At 35.6% G+C, this 14,006-nt stretch overlaps 1 protein-coding gene across 1 annotated transcript in view; it reads right to left on the bottom strand.

The window, feature by feature from the left end:
- Positions 1 to 4,421: 4,421 nt before the first annotated feature.
- The window catches only part of LOC113257891 (NKG2-A/NKG2-B type II integral membrane protein-like), a 35,447-nt gene continuing 25,862 nt past the window's right edge, over positions 4,422 to 14,006 (bottom strand). Inside the window, exon 4 of the mRNA XM_044385407.2 lies at positions 4,422 to 4,582. Within this exon, the coding sequence (XP_044241342.2) occupies positions 4,422 to 4,582 (161 nt within the window). The remainder of the gene's footprint in view (positions 4,583 to 14,006) is intronic.

Here is a 14,006-nt window from a genome sequence, read left to right on the forward strand (position 1 = left end):
TCTGCTTGACTTATTTCACTTAGCATTATCTCCTCCAGTGCCGAGATTTGGACAATATTTAAAAATAAAGGACCATGACTCACTGAAGCAATACCACATTGCATTTACATTTGAAATTCCAGAATCTTCATCCATCACCTTACCAGAGTAAAGAAGATCAAATGATGTGATTTCTCTGATGCAGAGAATTTCTCTGATTTCTCTGATGCAGATAAGACAAATATCCATTCTTAATTTAAAAAAAAATCTTTAGAAAGATAAAAATAAATAGGAAACAGCCAGGCAAAGATCTAGAATAAGTATGGTAACTCTGAAAAAGAACTACGATGGATGTACTGTTTACAAAAAAGATTGTTTTAAAAGTATGAAATTGACATAAAATACATAAGGATATTAAAGAAACAGATTAGAGAGTCCAAAATTTATACCCACATATCTATGGAATGGAGAGTTTCAACAAGGATGGAAAGTCAGTCACTGGAGGAAGTTAAATCTTCTCAACAAATGTTGAGGATGAGCACTGGGCGTTGAATGTAAGGGATGAATCACTAAATTCCACACCTGAAACTGATATTGTACTGAGTGTTAACTAACTAGAATATAAAAGAAAACGTGAAAAAGAAAAGAAAAAAAGCCAAATGTGATAGAAACAATTCAGTATCAAATAATATTAATATTTATATACTTTATACTATATAAAATGCTCAACATTGCCATACATAAATGTGAACTATAACATTTCAAGGAGGTATATTAGACAAAAAAATCACTTAAAGTGGGGCAGAGAGTTCTTATGTAGAACACCAAAAATATGATCCATAATGAACAAAATGATGAAGTGTAGCTCATTGGGATGATTTCTACTCTTTGAAGAGAAAGGAAAGATAAATCATAGACTTCAGAAGAAAGACTTATAAAACATACATGTAATAAAAGACTTGCTGCCAGGACACATAAAGAATTCTCAAAATACAATAACAAATATATAAATATAAGCAAACATTAACTTCATCAAAAATATGGATGGCAAATGAGTACAAGAAAGGATACTCGACACTGTCAGTCTTAGAAACATTCAAACTGAAACCACTACAAATCAGACTTCCAGTCCTGGAAAGATAGAGAAGATAAACTTTTCCCTATTCCTCCCAGCAAATACAGCAAAACCCCCTGGGTATTAGTATGTACAAGACAACATAAGAAGATTCAAACAGGTGACAAGAAAGCAGACAGAACTGGGCACTCCAGACCCGAGGAATGAGATGAGGGTGGGTTCCCTGGAATTTCTCTTTCCCTCACATGTCCCAGACTGTCCCACACCAACGGGGACAGACAAAAGTCCCAAAACTGTTTTTTTTCTCTCCAGTCAATATAACGAGAAAAAGGCATGTTAGGAAAACAGAAATGTTTTAGATACTAAGCGCATTATCCCAATCAAAAACCATTGACTACCCAGCAAAATTATCACACAGGAATGTAGGGGAAATCGACATGCTTCGATAAAGGAAAACTGAAAATGTGTCACCACCAGACCCACTCTGAAAGAGCTGCTAAAGGGAATTATCTAAACAGAAATTAAACGGTTAAAGAAGGAATCACGGATCATCAGGAAGAAGCAACAAAAGAAAGAATAAAACTATCATAGGTCTAATGGACTTTCCTTCACCTCTTGTGTTGTCTAAACTGTTTGATATTTGAAGCAAAATCATCAGTTGAAGCCAAATTATAACAACCATGTGATTCTCAGTGTAGGGAGAAAAATATTTAAGACAATTATAGTAGAAATGGGACATTGTAAAGGGACGTAAAGGAAGGTAAGGCTCTATATTTTACTGAAAGTGCTGTGGGTTATGATAGACTGTATATAATTATCTATATAAGATGTGTAATATCTATGCTATTTACATAAAGCAGATTAGAACATATATGGCCATATATATAACGTTATCTGTATAAAGTTATTTATGAAGAAAAGATCTACTTTGCTATAAATTGTGCTCCATCAATTAGGTCATGATGTAGAAAAGTATAACCTTCACTTTTATCTCACAGCATCCCAAATACAGCATCACAAAAAATAAATTCCAACTGGATCAAGACCCTAGTTAAAAGTTAAAAAATAGGGATGCTGGGATCAAGTGCAGCTTCAGGCTCCTTGCTCAGCAGGGAGCCTGCTTCTCCCTCTCCCTCTGCTGCTCCCCCTGCTTGCGTTCTCTCTCTCTGTCAAATAAGTAAATAAAATCTTTAAAAATAAAAAAATAAATAAAATCTTTAAAAATAAATAAATAAGTAAATAAAGTTAAAAATAAACAAAAAGGTAAATACAGGAAGTACTATAAAAATTATATTCATGAACTTTGACTAACCCCTGAAATAGGTCCAAAATAATCAATCACTAACACCCAAAATGATAAATTGGACCATGATAACATTAAATTCTGATCATTAAAGGACTCCAGTAGGGGAGTAAAAATGCAAGTCACAACTATTTCCATCTCATAAACTCAAAAAAGCGCTCATGTCTAAGATATGACAAGGATTGGGCGGGTGCATGGCTCAGTGGGTTAAGCATCTGCCTTTTTTTTTTCTTTATAATAATTTTTTATTATATTATGTTAGTCACCATACAGTACATCCCTAGTTTCTGATGTGAGGTTCCATGATTCATTACTTGTGTATAACACCCAGTGCACCATGCAATACGTGCCCTCCTTACTACCCATCACCTGCCTGTCCCAGTCCCCTACCCCCCGCCCCTCTGAAGCCCTCAGCCTTTGGATCACGTCATGGGGCCCTGGGGTGGAGCCCTGCATCAGGCTCCCTGCTCCACGGTGAGCCTGCTTCTCCCTCTCCTCCCCGTTTGTGCTCTCTCTTGCTATCTCTCTCTCAAATAAATAAATAAAATCTTTAAGAAAAATATGGCAAGGACTAGAGAGGGGAAAGAGGACACCATCTAGGAGAAATGGGCAGGAGACATACTCAAGTACTTCTCATTCTTACTGAAGAGAATAGCTTAATGATTCACAGGCCAGAAAAATGATACTATATAATGATCAGAAATTGTTGTATTAATTTTTCGGAGACTATTGAGTTTTGGATCAAGGGACTACTTTGTACAATGTATATTTATACAATACACTAGAGAAGTGTAGGGATAATTTAACATATCTATGACCATGCAATTTCATATTAATGCTTAGAAGAAAATGTGCTATAATTTTATTTAAATACAATTATAATGTTATATTTATACATTAGTATTTTATTATGACAAATATATTTATATTCCATAAATATAGTATATTATATTCTATGCAGTTATGTATAATAAGTTATTATAACTACCATTTGTAGTTACAATAAAAGACATATAAGGGCGGAGCACCTGGGTGGCTCAGTTGGTTAAGCATCTGACTCTTGTTTTCGGCTCAGGTCACGAGCTCAGGGTGGTGAGATCAGCCCTGTGTTGGGCTCCATGCTCAGCACAGACTCTGCTTGAGATTCTCTGTCTCTCCCTCTCCTTTTGCCCCTTTCCACACTCTCTCTCTCAAATGAATAAATAAGTAAATTAATTAATTAATTAATTGATAGTTTAAAAAAAGACATAGAAAAGGCTTTTCATAAAATAATTATTCATAATACTTCATACTAAAAAGGAACTAAATTTCTGAGACCAGCTTTTAAAAGGCCATATTCATATAAGACAGCAGTGAAAATTCACAAGTTATAGCCAAATGCGATGGTATAGGTGGATTACAAATATCACATGAGACTGAAAGGAGACACACATAAAAATGCACACTGCATGATTCCATTGATGTAAGGTCTGAAAATAAGCAGAGATATTTCATAATTTTAAAATGGGCAAGGCTGATAGAGGCTCTAAACTATTTCCTGCTCTGATTTGTTATCACGTGGTTCTCACTACTTTGTGATCAAGTTGCACAATCTTAGGTTTAGTTTCCTTGATGTGTGGTAAAATTAAATAGTAACGTTATTTCAGGTAAGAAGCACCTTTATAGAAGCACGGTTTTCAGGGAAAAGCAAGACGTGGAAAATATCAAATGTACATTAAAGGTATAAAAATATAAATAAAATATCGTAGAGTCAAACTATGGAATAGTAACGGACTTAAAATGTACAAAAATATGGATGAATTCTACCGATATAATATTAACTGATAAGCTTTTTTAAAAAAGATTTTATTTATTTATTTGTCAGAGAGAGAGAAAATGAGAGGGCACAAGGTGGGGGAGAAGCAGGCAGAGGGAGAAGCAGCCTCCCTGCTGAGCAAGGAGTCTGATGTGGGACTGGATCCCAGAACCCTGGGATCAAGACCTGAGCTGAAGGCAGAATCTTAACGGACTGGGCTACCCAGGCACCCCTCAACTGATAAGCTTTTAATAAGATGCTGGAAACGTTTAAAATCTTACCATGTCCTCTTCGTCTACGTAGAGCAGATTAGAGTTCTTAGAAACACAGGATGTCAAACTCTCATTCCATGTTTTTTTTTCAGTGCTAATGTAATAGCAATTGTTGGAAAATGTAAGCCACTCTTTTGGGCAATGACCACAGGGATAAGCTAAAGAAAGATTATGAGATATTATCCAAACAGCTTTGAATATTAAAACACACAAATTTACAACTTGCAGACACACACACACACACACACACACACACACACACGTTTATATAACATATCCATGAACCCATATAAAGGAAACACACAAAATGCCAATCTCTACATGTCCTTTGAGTCACTGAACAAACCACTTTTTAGGCATTGTAAAATGATTTCTCTTTTCTGTTATAGCAGGAGGAAATTTGAGGCAATTGGTAACAATGGGTATGGTGATTTTAAAATAGGATTTCTTCATATTGTTGCCTAAGAAGGAATACTCTCTTCTAATCATTACTTATTAACATCTATTATCTATTATCTATATTTTATAATTTAAGTCTCCCCTGAAACTCTACTTTGATTTTGTACAGTCTAGATGGAGACAAAATATCAACTGTACTAATATCAGAACTATAAAAATCATTACATACCTTCTTGGATTCTTGTAACTGGGCGTGAATTGTTCTGGTGTGGTGGTCCACTACCTAAAAATATTAATTAAGGAAATTACAAGTGATGTACAAGGAAAGATTAAGGAAATTATAAGGAAAAAAAATCCTTGTAATCATTTTAGTTTTTCTGTTTGAAATGTGGTGTATTTTTTAAGATTAGAATATTCTGGCATAAAACTGATTTACCAAGATCAATTAATAATACCATGAAGATTTGAGGAGAAATCAATTCAAAAGCTTAAACAGCCAAACTTTGGCATCTCTTACAGTATTTCGTTTAACCAGTCTCAAGAATTAACCTGTGTTTCTCAATTATGAATATATGCATATTTTCCACAATCATTGTTATTTATGGTTTTGAGAAATTCAGAATAAGCATTCCACATTTAGTCTAAATGCATACATGAAAAGGAAAGTTCCATTCCATGACACTTGAAATACTTAGAGGCACTGATGATCATTGAAATGTAAAGATCTCTCATAATCATTCAAAGATTTACTTACAGGGAAGAGAACTTATCATTCTTGCTACAACGTATGTCAAGACAAGGCAGGTGATTCCCAAAATCCCAGCAATGAACTTCTCTAGAGATAATGGCAAATCTGCGGGGAGAGAAATGAAGCACTGAGAAAGGGTGTATGGATGGAGACCAAAGTTTAGACAATTTACGTACAAGACAACCAAAATGTGCAGGGAATCATAGGTATAAACATAGACCATAAATGCATATCTACCATTGTAATCTTTCTGGTCATATGCCATTTAATTTTCAGTAAACATAATGCTCCACGAGTTGTTGGGCAAAGACTATGAATTACAACAATGCCTGAGTAAAGTTAGTCCTCAGATTTCAATAACAATATCATATTCCAGTTTTAAGCTCTGGCCTCACAAATGAAAAATATGTGAGATCATTCCCTACTCTTTCCCCAAACCTCTGCCCTTCAGGTTCACAGCCTGGAACAGCTGTACTGTGTGCTGTACTGTGTGCTTTATTTTTGCAATGGTAGTTCTTGTCATTCCCTTGAAGATCCTCAGAAGCATTTGAAGATTTAATTCTGCATAGAACATTTCCTGCCCAGTTACTGAATTAGAGCTTTTAGTGCCCTTACCTTTCAATTGCTGTCTTCTTGAGTTCTTAACCAGATTTGGCTCTGAGAGGTTTTCTCTTTGGTCATTCATCTCAGCAGCTGAGTCGTCTCAGGGACTGTGCTCTATGAAAACTGAACTTACGTCGTTGATAAATGGTGTAGGTAATGACAAGAGTGCTGCTAGAATCACACTGGGTGGAGTGTGAGGTAAGTGGTAACACTCTTTTGCAGTTGAATGATATAAAAGTCTGTTTCTAATTTTCTCAGAGCTTTAAATAAGTGTTTCATCATAGAATAAATTATTTTTAAAGTGATATTCCATGTTTGATGCAATATTTTCGGTTGTAGCCATGAACAGCAATAAATTAGTGAGGAATAAAGAAACTCATAAAGAATGATAACCTTATTAACTTAAAGTCAGATTCCGTAGACACGTTGTTAGAATAGCTGGATTAAAATTATGACAATTTTTAAAATCCATGAATGGTTAACGATCGAGTATTCTAAAGTTGGGGGAATAGTAGTGTTAGCATATACAGGAATTTCCTGCAGTCAATCACTTTAATTTGGTGACATATTTACTTAATAAAGGGTATGAGATCTTATTAAATGACCTTTTATTTTGGATGACTGTAGAATTCTGGAAATCGTTAAGTTTTAATGAAATACTGTATATGGTAAAATATGCCACATGACACACTAAACTTATCCAAAACCTGAACAATACTGAAAACCAAAATAAATAAATAAATAAATAACAGAAAAGATCCTTATAGGACACCTCAAAAGGGTAATTGATAATGGCCAATATATGCAACTGTAAAATGATAAATAAAAGTAGAGATCATTTATGGAAGAAGAGTGTTGGTGTGAACTCAGAAGCCACCGATGGCTGTCAAAGGCAGTGAAGGTAGCTTTATTGTGTAAACAATTGTAGCAAGTCAGATAAATGTAATTAAGTAGTTCACATAATTAGCTCTGCAGTCGGTGAGCTCTAGAATCACTTCTGGCTTTCAAACTTACAAGGTGTGACGTTTTAAAAGTTACTTCATGTCTAGCTACCTAGTTACTAATCTATAATTGGGATAAAGATATGTAAACTATAATGCATGTAAAACACTTAAGATTTAAGCTGGCATTTATAAACTCTCAATAATATGTTATTTATTTCTATTTTTAACACAGTTGCCATATCATCGTTTCTGATTCATATCATAAATGTAACATGATTCGCAGGGATGTCTTTATCAGTGTGGTTAAAAACTTTTGCAAAGTTTTGTTCAATTTTTTTAGAAATCTTATCATTGTTCATAGGTAAGCTGAAATTAGCATATTATAGAAATTACCTCATCCTGATATTATGAAAAATTAGACTGGTTTTATTTAAGAAAGTATATGAAGAATTACCTTTGACCTTCATACTTGCAAGGGGTTATTTTAAAAATCTATTTTTAAAGGCTGGGCTAAAGATCAAGTAATATATGAAATTATATCTATGTTGGTGACAAATCAAAATTAACCGTTCCTTGTCATGCATCATGTTTACGAGATTTCACTTGAAATTATATTGATTTATAAACTCTTATCATACGTGTGTGTCTACACTTGATTACTCCTCCACAGGCAAGAATTTGAATATTTAAGAAATTTTTGAACATAGTTCATACTTATTCCTGTTTGTTACCCTGCATTGTTAGAATAGAGATAACCAGTGTTCTCCGTGATTTCGTCGTGCATTAGCTGTGCCTAAGGTGCATCCCATCCAGCATTTGTGTCTCCCACCAGATGAGGTGGCTGGAGAGACAGGGCGGCAGTGACACATACCTTCTGTTGGCCAGAGAGTTGCGCATCTTCCAGGCGCAGACCAAGTTATTCTTGTAAACAGGTAGTATCTGTGGTCTTCACAGACTCCCCGCCCTGTGAGAGAGCACAGAGTGAAGCAATAGTAGAAAAAGTAGATTTCTCATCAATGTGTCACTTAAAATTTGAACAGGAAATCCTTACACTTGGGCTATTCTGAAGACACTTTATCACACACCTCCAGAATGTCCGAGACTTTCAGCTTATAGTCTGGCATCTAATTGGTATGTGACTTTCAGAAATTTTTATGTTCTGAAAGATACTGGGGTCAGAGATTTGACCACCCATCTGTTAACTTGCTTTTTTCTCAGTCACAAATGCTGAGACCTGAAAATTCAAGTCTTTTAAGAGTATCTTAAATGTGTCAGTTCTATTTTTACACAGGTTGGTAAATCTTGGCATAACGCACTTCTTTCCCTTATACTCTTCTTATGTCATTAGTGTTAGAATGGGAAAAATCTGAAACCATCAGCCCATTAACAACAGGAATTTAATGATATTTATCTCCAAGACTTTGAAGAATTATTACATTTTCAACTTTATGGTAACTGTTGCTCCTATCGCCAACTCCTAAACCGTTCTCAATTTCTCTGCCCTAGTTCTTAAGATTCCTACATTCAATTTTATTATTCGTAAATAAGTTATTTAAATTTCACATGATAAAAATAAATGTCTCTGGGAAGGTTAAAACATTAGACAATATTGAACTATACAACCATGGTAGAGGTTACAATATTAAGTAACTACTAATGACATTATCCATTGATTCATCCTCCAATCATAACCAGATGTCTCTTATTTAATAGGGATATTTGTCATAAATGACAAAAACCCAATTTTAGCTATATAGGGAGAAAACAAAGGTAATTTTTAAGCATTGCCCTTAAACACAAAAATAGAAGGTCCAGAAAGGTAGACTTTTGACCCAAATTAATTACATACAAATATCAAAAGAATTTTGATGAATTTAAATAAAAAATTTAAATCCAATTATCTAGTTTGCATCAAATGAAATTCTTTTCATCATTCCTTATTTTTTAATATTTATTTATTTATTTATTATTTATTTATATTAATCTTCTGTATTGCTATTATTTTTAAATTATGTTTTTATTATTATGTTCAATTAGCCAGTATACAGTACATCATTAGTTTTTGATATAGTGTTCAGCGATCCATTAGTTGCATATAACACCCAGTGCTCATCACCACACCAGCCCTGCTTAATATCCATCATCCACTTATCCCATTCCCCCTCAGTTTTGTTCCCGGGCTCCAGAGTCTTTCATGGTTTGCATCCCTCTCTGATTTCTTCCCATTCAGTTTTCCCTCCCATTCCCTGTGGTCATCCATGCTATTCCTTATGTTCCACCTATGAGTGAAGCCATATGATAATTGTGTTTCTCTGCTTGACTTATTTTACTTAGCATAATTCCCTCCATTTCCATTCTTAATGATGAAAATAGTGTGTATTCATCCTTTCCGATGGCTGAGTAATATTCCATTGTATATATGAACCACATCTTTATCCATTCATCTGTTGAAGGACGTCTCGGCTCCTTCCACAGTTTGGCTATTGCAGACATTGCTGCTGTGAACATTGGAGAGCATGTACCCCTTCTTTTCACTACATCTTTATCTTTGAGGTAAATACCCAGTTGTGCAATTGCTGGGTAGTAGGGTACCTCTGTTTTTAACATCTTGAGGAACCTCCACACTGTTTTTCATAGTGGCTGTACCAGCTTGCATTCCCACCAACAGTGGAAGAGGGTTCCTCTTTCTCCACATCCTTGCTAACATTTGTTGATTCCTGTCTTGTTAATTTTTGCCATTCTAACTGGTGTAAGGTGGCATCTCACTGTGGTTTTGATTTGTATTTCCCTGATGGCTAGTGATGTTGAACGTTTTTTCATGTGTCTGTTGGCCATCTGTTTGTCTTCTTTGGAGAAGTGTCTGTTCATGTCTTCTGCCCATTTTTTTTGACTGGATTATTTGTTTTTTGGGGATTGAGCTTGAGAAGTTCTTTATAGATCTTGGATACCAGTCCCTTATCTGTAATGTCATTTGCAAATATCTTCTCCCATTCCGTGGGCTGCCTCTTAGTTTTGTTGACTATTTCCTTTGCTGTGCAAAAGCTTTACATCTTGATGAAATCCCAAAGGTTCATTTTTGTTTTTGTTTCACTTGCCTTAGAGACATGTCTTTAAAGAGGTCACTGTAGCCAATGTCTATGTTCTCCTCTAGGATTTTGATGGTTTCCTGTCTCACATTTCTTTCTTTCATTCATTTAGAGTTTATCTTTGTGTATGGTGTAAGAGAATGGTCCAGCTTCATTCTTCTGCATGTGGCTGTCCAATTTCCGAGCACCATTTATTGAAGAGACTGTCTTTTTTCCTTTGGATATTCTTTCCTGATCTATCAAAGATTAGTCATCCATAGAGTTGAGGGTTCATTTCTGGGGTTTCTGTTCTGTTCCACTGATCTACGTGTCGGTTTTTGTGACAATATCATGCTGCCTTGATGATCAAAGCTTTGTAATATAGCTTGAATTCAGACATTGTGATGTCTCCAGTTTTGGTTTTCTTTTTCAGCAACCCCCTGACAATTCAGGGTCTTTTCTGGTTCCATACAAATTTAAGGATTGTTTGTTCCAGCTCTGTAATAAGTGTTGATGGTATTTTGATAGGATTTGCATTGAAAATGTTGATTGCTCTAGGCAGCACAGATATTTTCATAATATTTGTTCTTCCAATCCATAAGGACGGAATTTTTCCATCTTTTTGTGTCTTCCTCAATTTCTTTCATAAGTTTTCTGTAGTTTCTAGACTATAGATCTTTTACTTCTTTGGTTAGGTTTATTCCTAGGTATCTGATGGTCTTTGGTGCTATTGTAAATGGGATTGACTCCTTAAACTCTCTTTCTTCAGTCATACTGTTAGTGTATAGAGATGCAAATGACTTCTGAGCATTGATTTTCTATCCTGCCACGTTGCTGAATTGCTATATGAATTCTAGTAATTTGGGGGTGGAGTCTTTTGGGTTTTCCACATAAAGTTCTTTGTCATCTGCAAAGAGAGAGAATTTGACTTCTTCTTTGCCAATTTGAATACCTTTTATCTCTTTTTGTTGTCTGATTGCTGAGGCTAGAACTTCTAGTACTACGCTGAACAAAAGTGGTGAGAGTGGGCATCCCCGTCATGTTCCTGATCTTAAGGGAAAAGCTCTCAGTTTTTCCCCATTGAGAATGATATTCGCTGTGGGCTTTTCATAGCATCATTCCTCCTCTTGTAACAAGAAATGGGTAATGTTTACCCATCATTCCTAAAGACATTAGTAACAGAAGTATCATGATCCAGCAATCCCACTTTGGGGATGGCGTATTGCCTTTTATTGCCTTTTGCTTATTGCACTTGGAGATGTTTGCTCTTCCAATCCACGAGCAAAGAATATTTTTCCATTTCTTCTTGTCTTCCTCAATTTCTTTCATTAGTGTTTTATAGTTTTCAGAGTACAGGTCTTTCACTTTCTTGGTTACGTTTATTCCTCGTAACTCACGATTTTGGTGCAGTTGTAACTGGTATTGATTACCTGATTTCTCTTTCTGCTGCTTCATTACTGGAGTTAGAAATGCAACAAATTTCTGTACGTTTGATTTTACACTCTGTGACTTTATTGAATTCCTGCATCAATTCTAGCAATTTTTTGGTGCAGTCTTTCGGGTTTTCTCTATAGAGTATCATGTCATCTGCAAATTGTGAAAGTTTGACTTCTTCCCTGCTGATTTTGATGCCTTTTATGTCTTTATGTTGTCTGACTGCTGAGGCTAGGACCAACAGTACTGTGCTAAATAGCAATGGTGAGAGTGAACATCTCGATCTTGTTCCGGACTGTAGAGGGAAAGTTCTCAGTTTTTCCCCATTGAGGGTGATATTAGCTTTGCAGGGTTCATATGTGGTCTTTATTACTTTGAAGTATATTCCCTCTATCCCTGCATTATTGAGGCTTTTTTTTTTTTTTAATCAGGAGTGGATGTTGTGCATTGTCAAATGCTTTTTTCTGCATCTATAGAAATGATCAAATAGTTCTTATCCTTTTTTCTTTTTTTATAATAATATTTTTTAATTATGTTAGTCACCATACAGTACATCCCTGGTTTTTGATGTAAAGTTCGATGATTCACTAGTTGCGTGTAACACCCAGTGCACCATGCAATACGTGCCCTCCTTACTACCCATCACCAGCCTATCCCATTCCCCCACCCCCTTCCCCTCTGAAGTCATTGAAGAAGACACAAAAAGATGGAAAAATATTCCATGCTCATGGATCAGAAGAATTAACATAGTTAAAATGTCCATGCTACCCAGAGCAATCTACACTTTCAATGCCATCCCGATCAAAATACCAATGACGTTTTTCAAAGAACTGGAACAAACAGCCCTTAAATTTGTGTGGAACCAGAAAAGGCCATGAATCACCAAGGAAGTGCTGAAAAGGAAAAACAAAGCTGGGGGCATCACAATGCCGGATTTCAAGTTGTACTACAAACCTGTGATCACAAAGACAGCATGGTACTGGCACAAAAACAGACACATAGACCAATGGAACAGAATAGAGAACCCAGAAATGGACCCTCGGCTCTTTGGGCAACTAATCTTTGACAAAGCAGGAAAAAACATCCAGTGGAAAAAAAGACAGTCTCTTCAATAAATGGTGCTGGGAAAATTATCCTTTTTTTCTAAGAGTATGACATTGTTTTGTGAATATTGAACCACGCTTGCAGCCAAAAATTAAATCCCACTTAATACTTTAAATTATTGTTGGATTTGATTTGCTAGTATTTTGTTGAGAAAATCTGCATCCACGTTCACCAGGAATATTGGCCAATAGTCCTCTTTCATAGTGGAGTCTTTGTCTGGTTCTGTTATTAGGGTAATGCTAGCCTAATAGAGTGAATTTGGAAGTTTTACTCACATTTCTCTTCTTTCTTTCTTTCTTTCTTTCTTTCTTTCTTTCTTTCTTTCTTTCTTTTTCTTCTTTCTTCTTTTTTTTTTTTAAATTTTTTGAGAAGACTAAGAATTAACTCTTCCTTCAATGTTTGGCAGAAATCCCCTTGGGAGCCATCTGGCCCTGGACTTTTGTTTGTTGGGAGATTTTGATGACTGATTCAATTTCTTTGTTGGTTAACCATGTGTTCAAGTTTTCCATTTCTTCCTGTCTTGGTTTTGGAGGTTCATGTTTCTAGGAATTTATCCATTTCTTCCAGGTTGTCCCATTTGTTGGTCTGTTGTTTTTAATAATATTCTCATATAATTGTATTTCTGTGGTGATGGCAGTGAAAAAATCTTGCTGATTTTATGTAAAAAGTACAGATAGTACTGTACAGATAGTACGTAAAGAGATATATGACATATTTTTGGTTTTGAATTTTCATGGTGATAATGTGTCTGTAAAGACTCCTTGGTGGGTTGTTTGGGAGAGCTAATGAAGAAAAGATTGACCAATGCTATATTATAAAGAAATATGCATGATGGAAGAGGGCTCAGATCACCCAGGCTTTTGTTAAGTAAAGCTGTACCTTATCAAGAAGCATGAACAGATGAACAACATGCTCTGACTATGTTAGTCTCAACTTGGCAGTTAAAATGAAATATAAAAATTGAGAGCAAAATCAGGGAGACTCAGAATAATTCAGGCAAGAGATGTGGTGGCTTGGACTAAGGTAAAGAGTGGCAATGGCAGTGAGAGACTGGACTCTGGAATACTTTGAAGTCAGTGTTAAGAGGACTCTAATGTGAAAACGTGGCCTGAGAAAGACAGAGAGGAGTCACGAGTGAGGCATGTGCTTTACCTTGAGTATCTGAAAACAGACTGAATCTGTTTCCATTCCATGAGCTGGAAAAGATTAGGTGTGATCAGGAGTCTGTGTTTGGACTGGATGCGCGAAGAGTGAATTTTTCATGAAACACACCAGTGCAGCAGTT

Source organism: Ursus arctos, unplaced genomic scaffold (genome assembly GCF_023065955.2).
Source record: "Ursus arctos isolate Adak ecotype North America unplaced genomic scaffold, UrsArc2.0 scaffold_26, whole genome shotgun sequence".
Lineage (NCBI taxonomy): Eukaryota > Metazoa > Chordata > Mammalia > Carnivora > Ursidae > Ursus > Ursus arctos.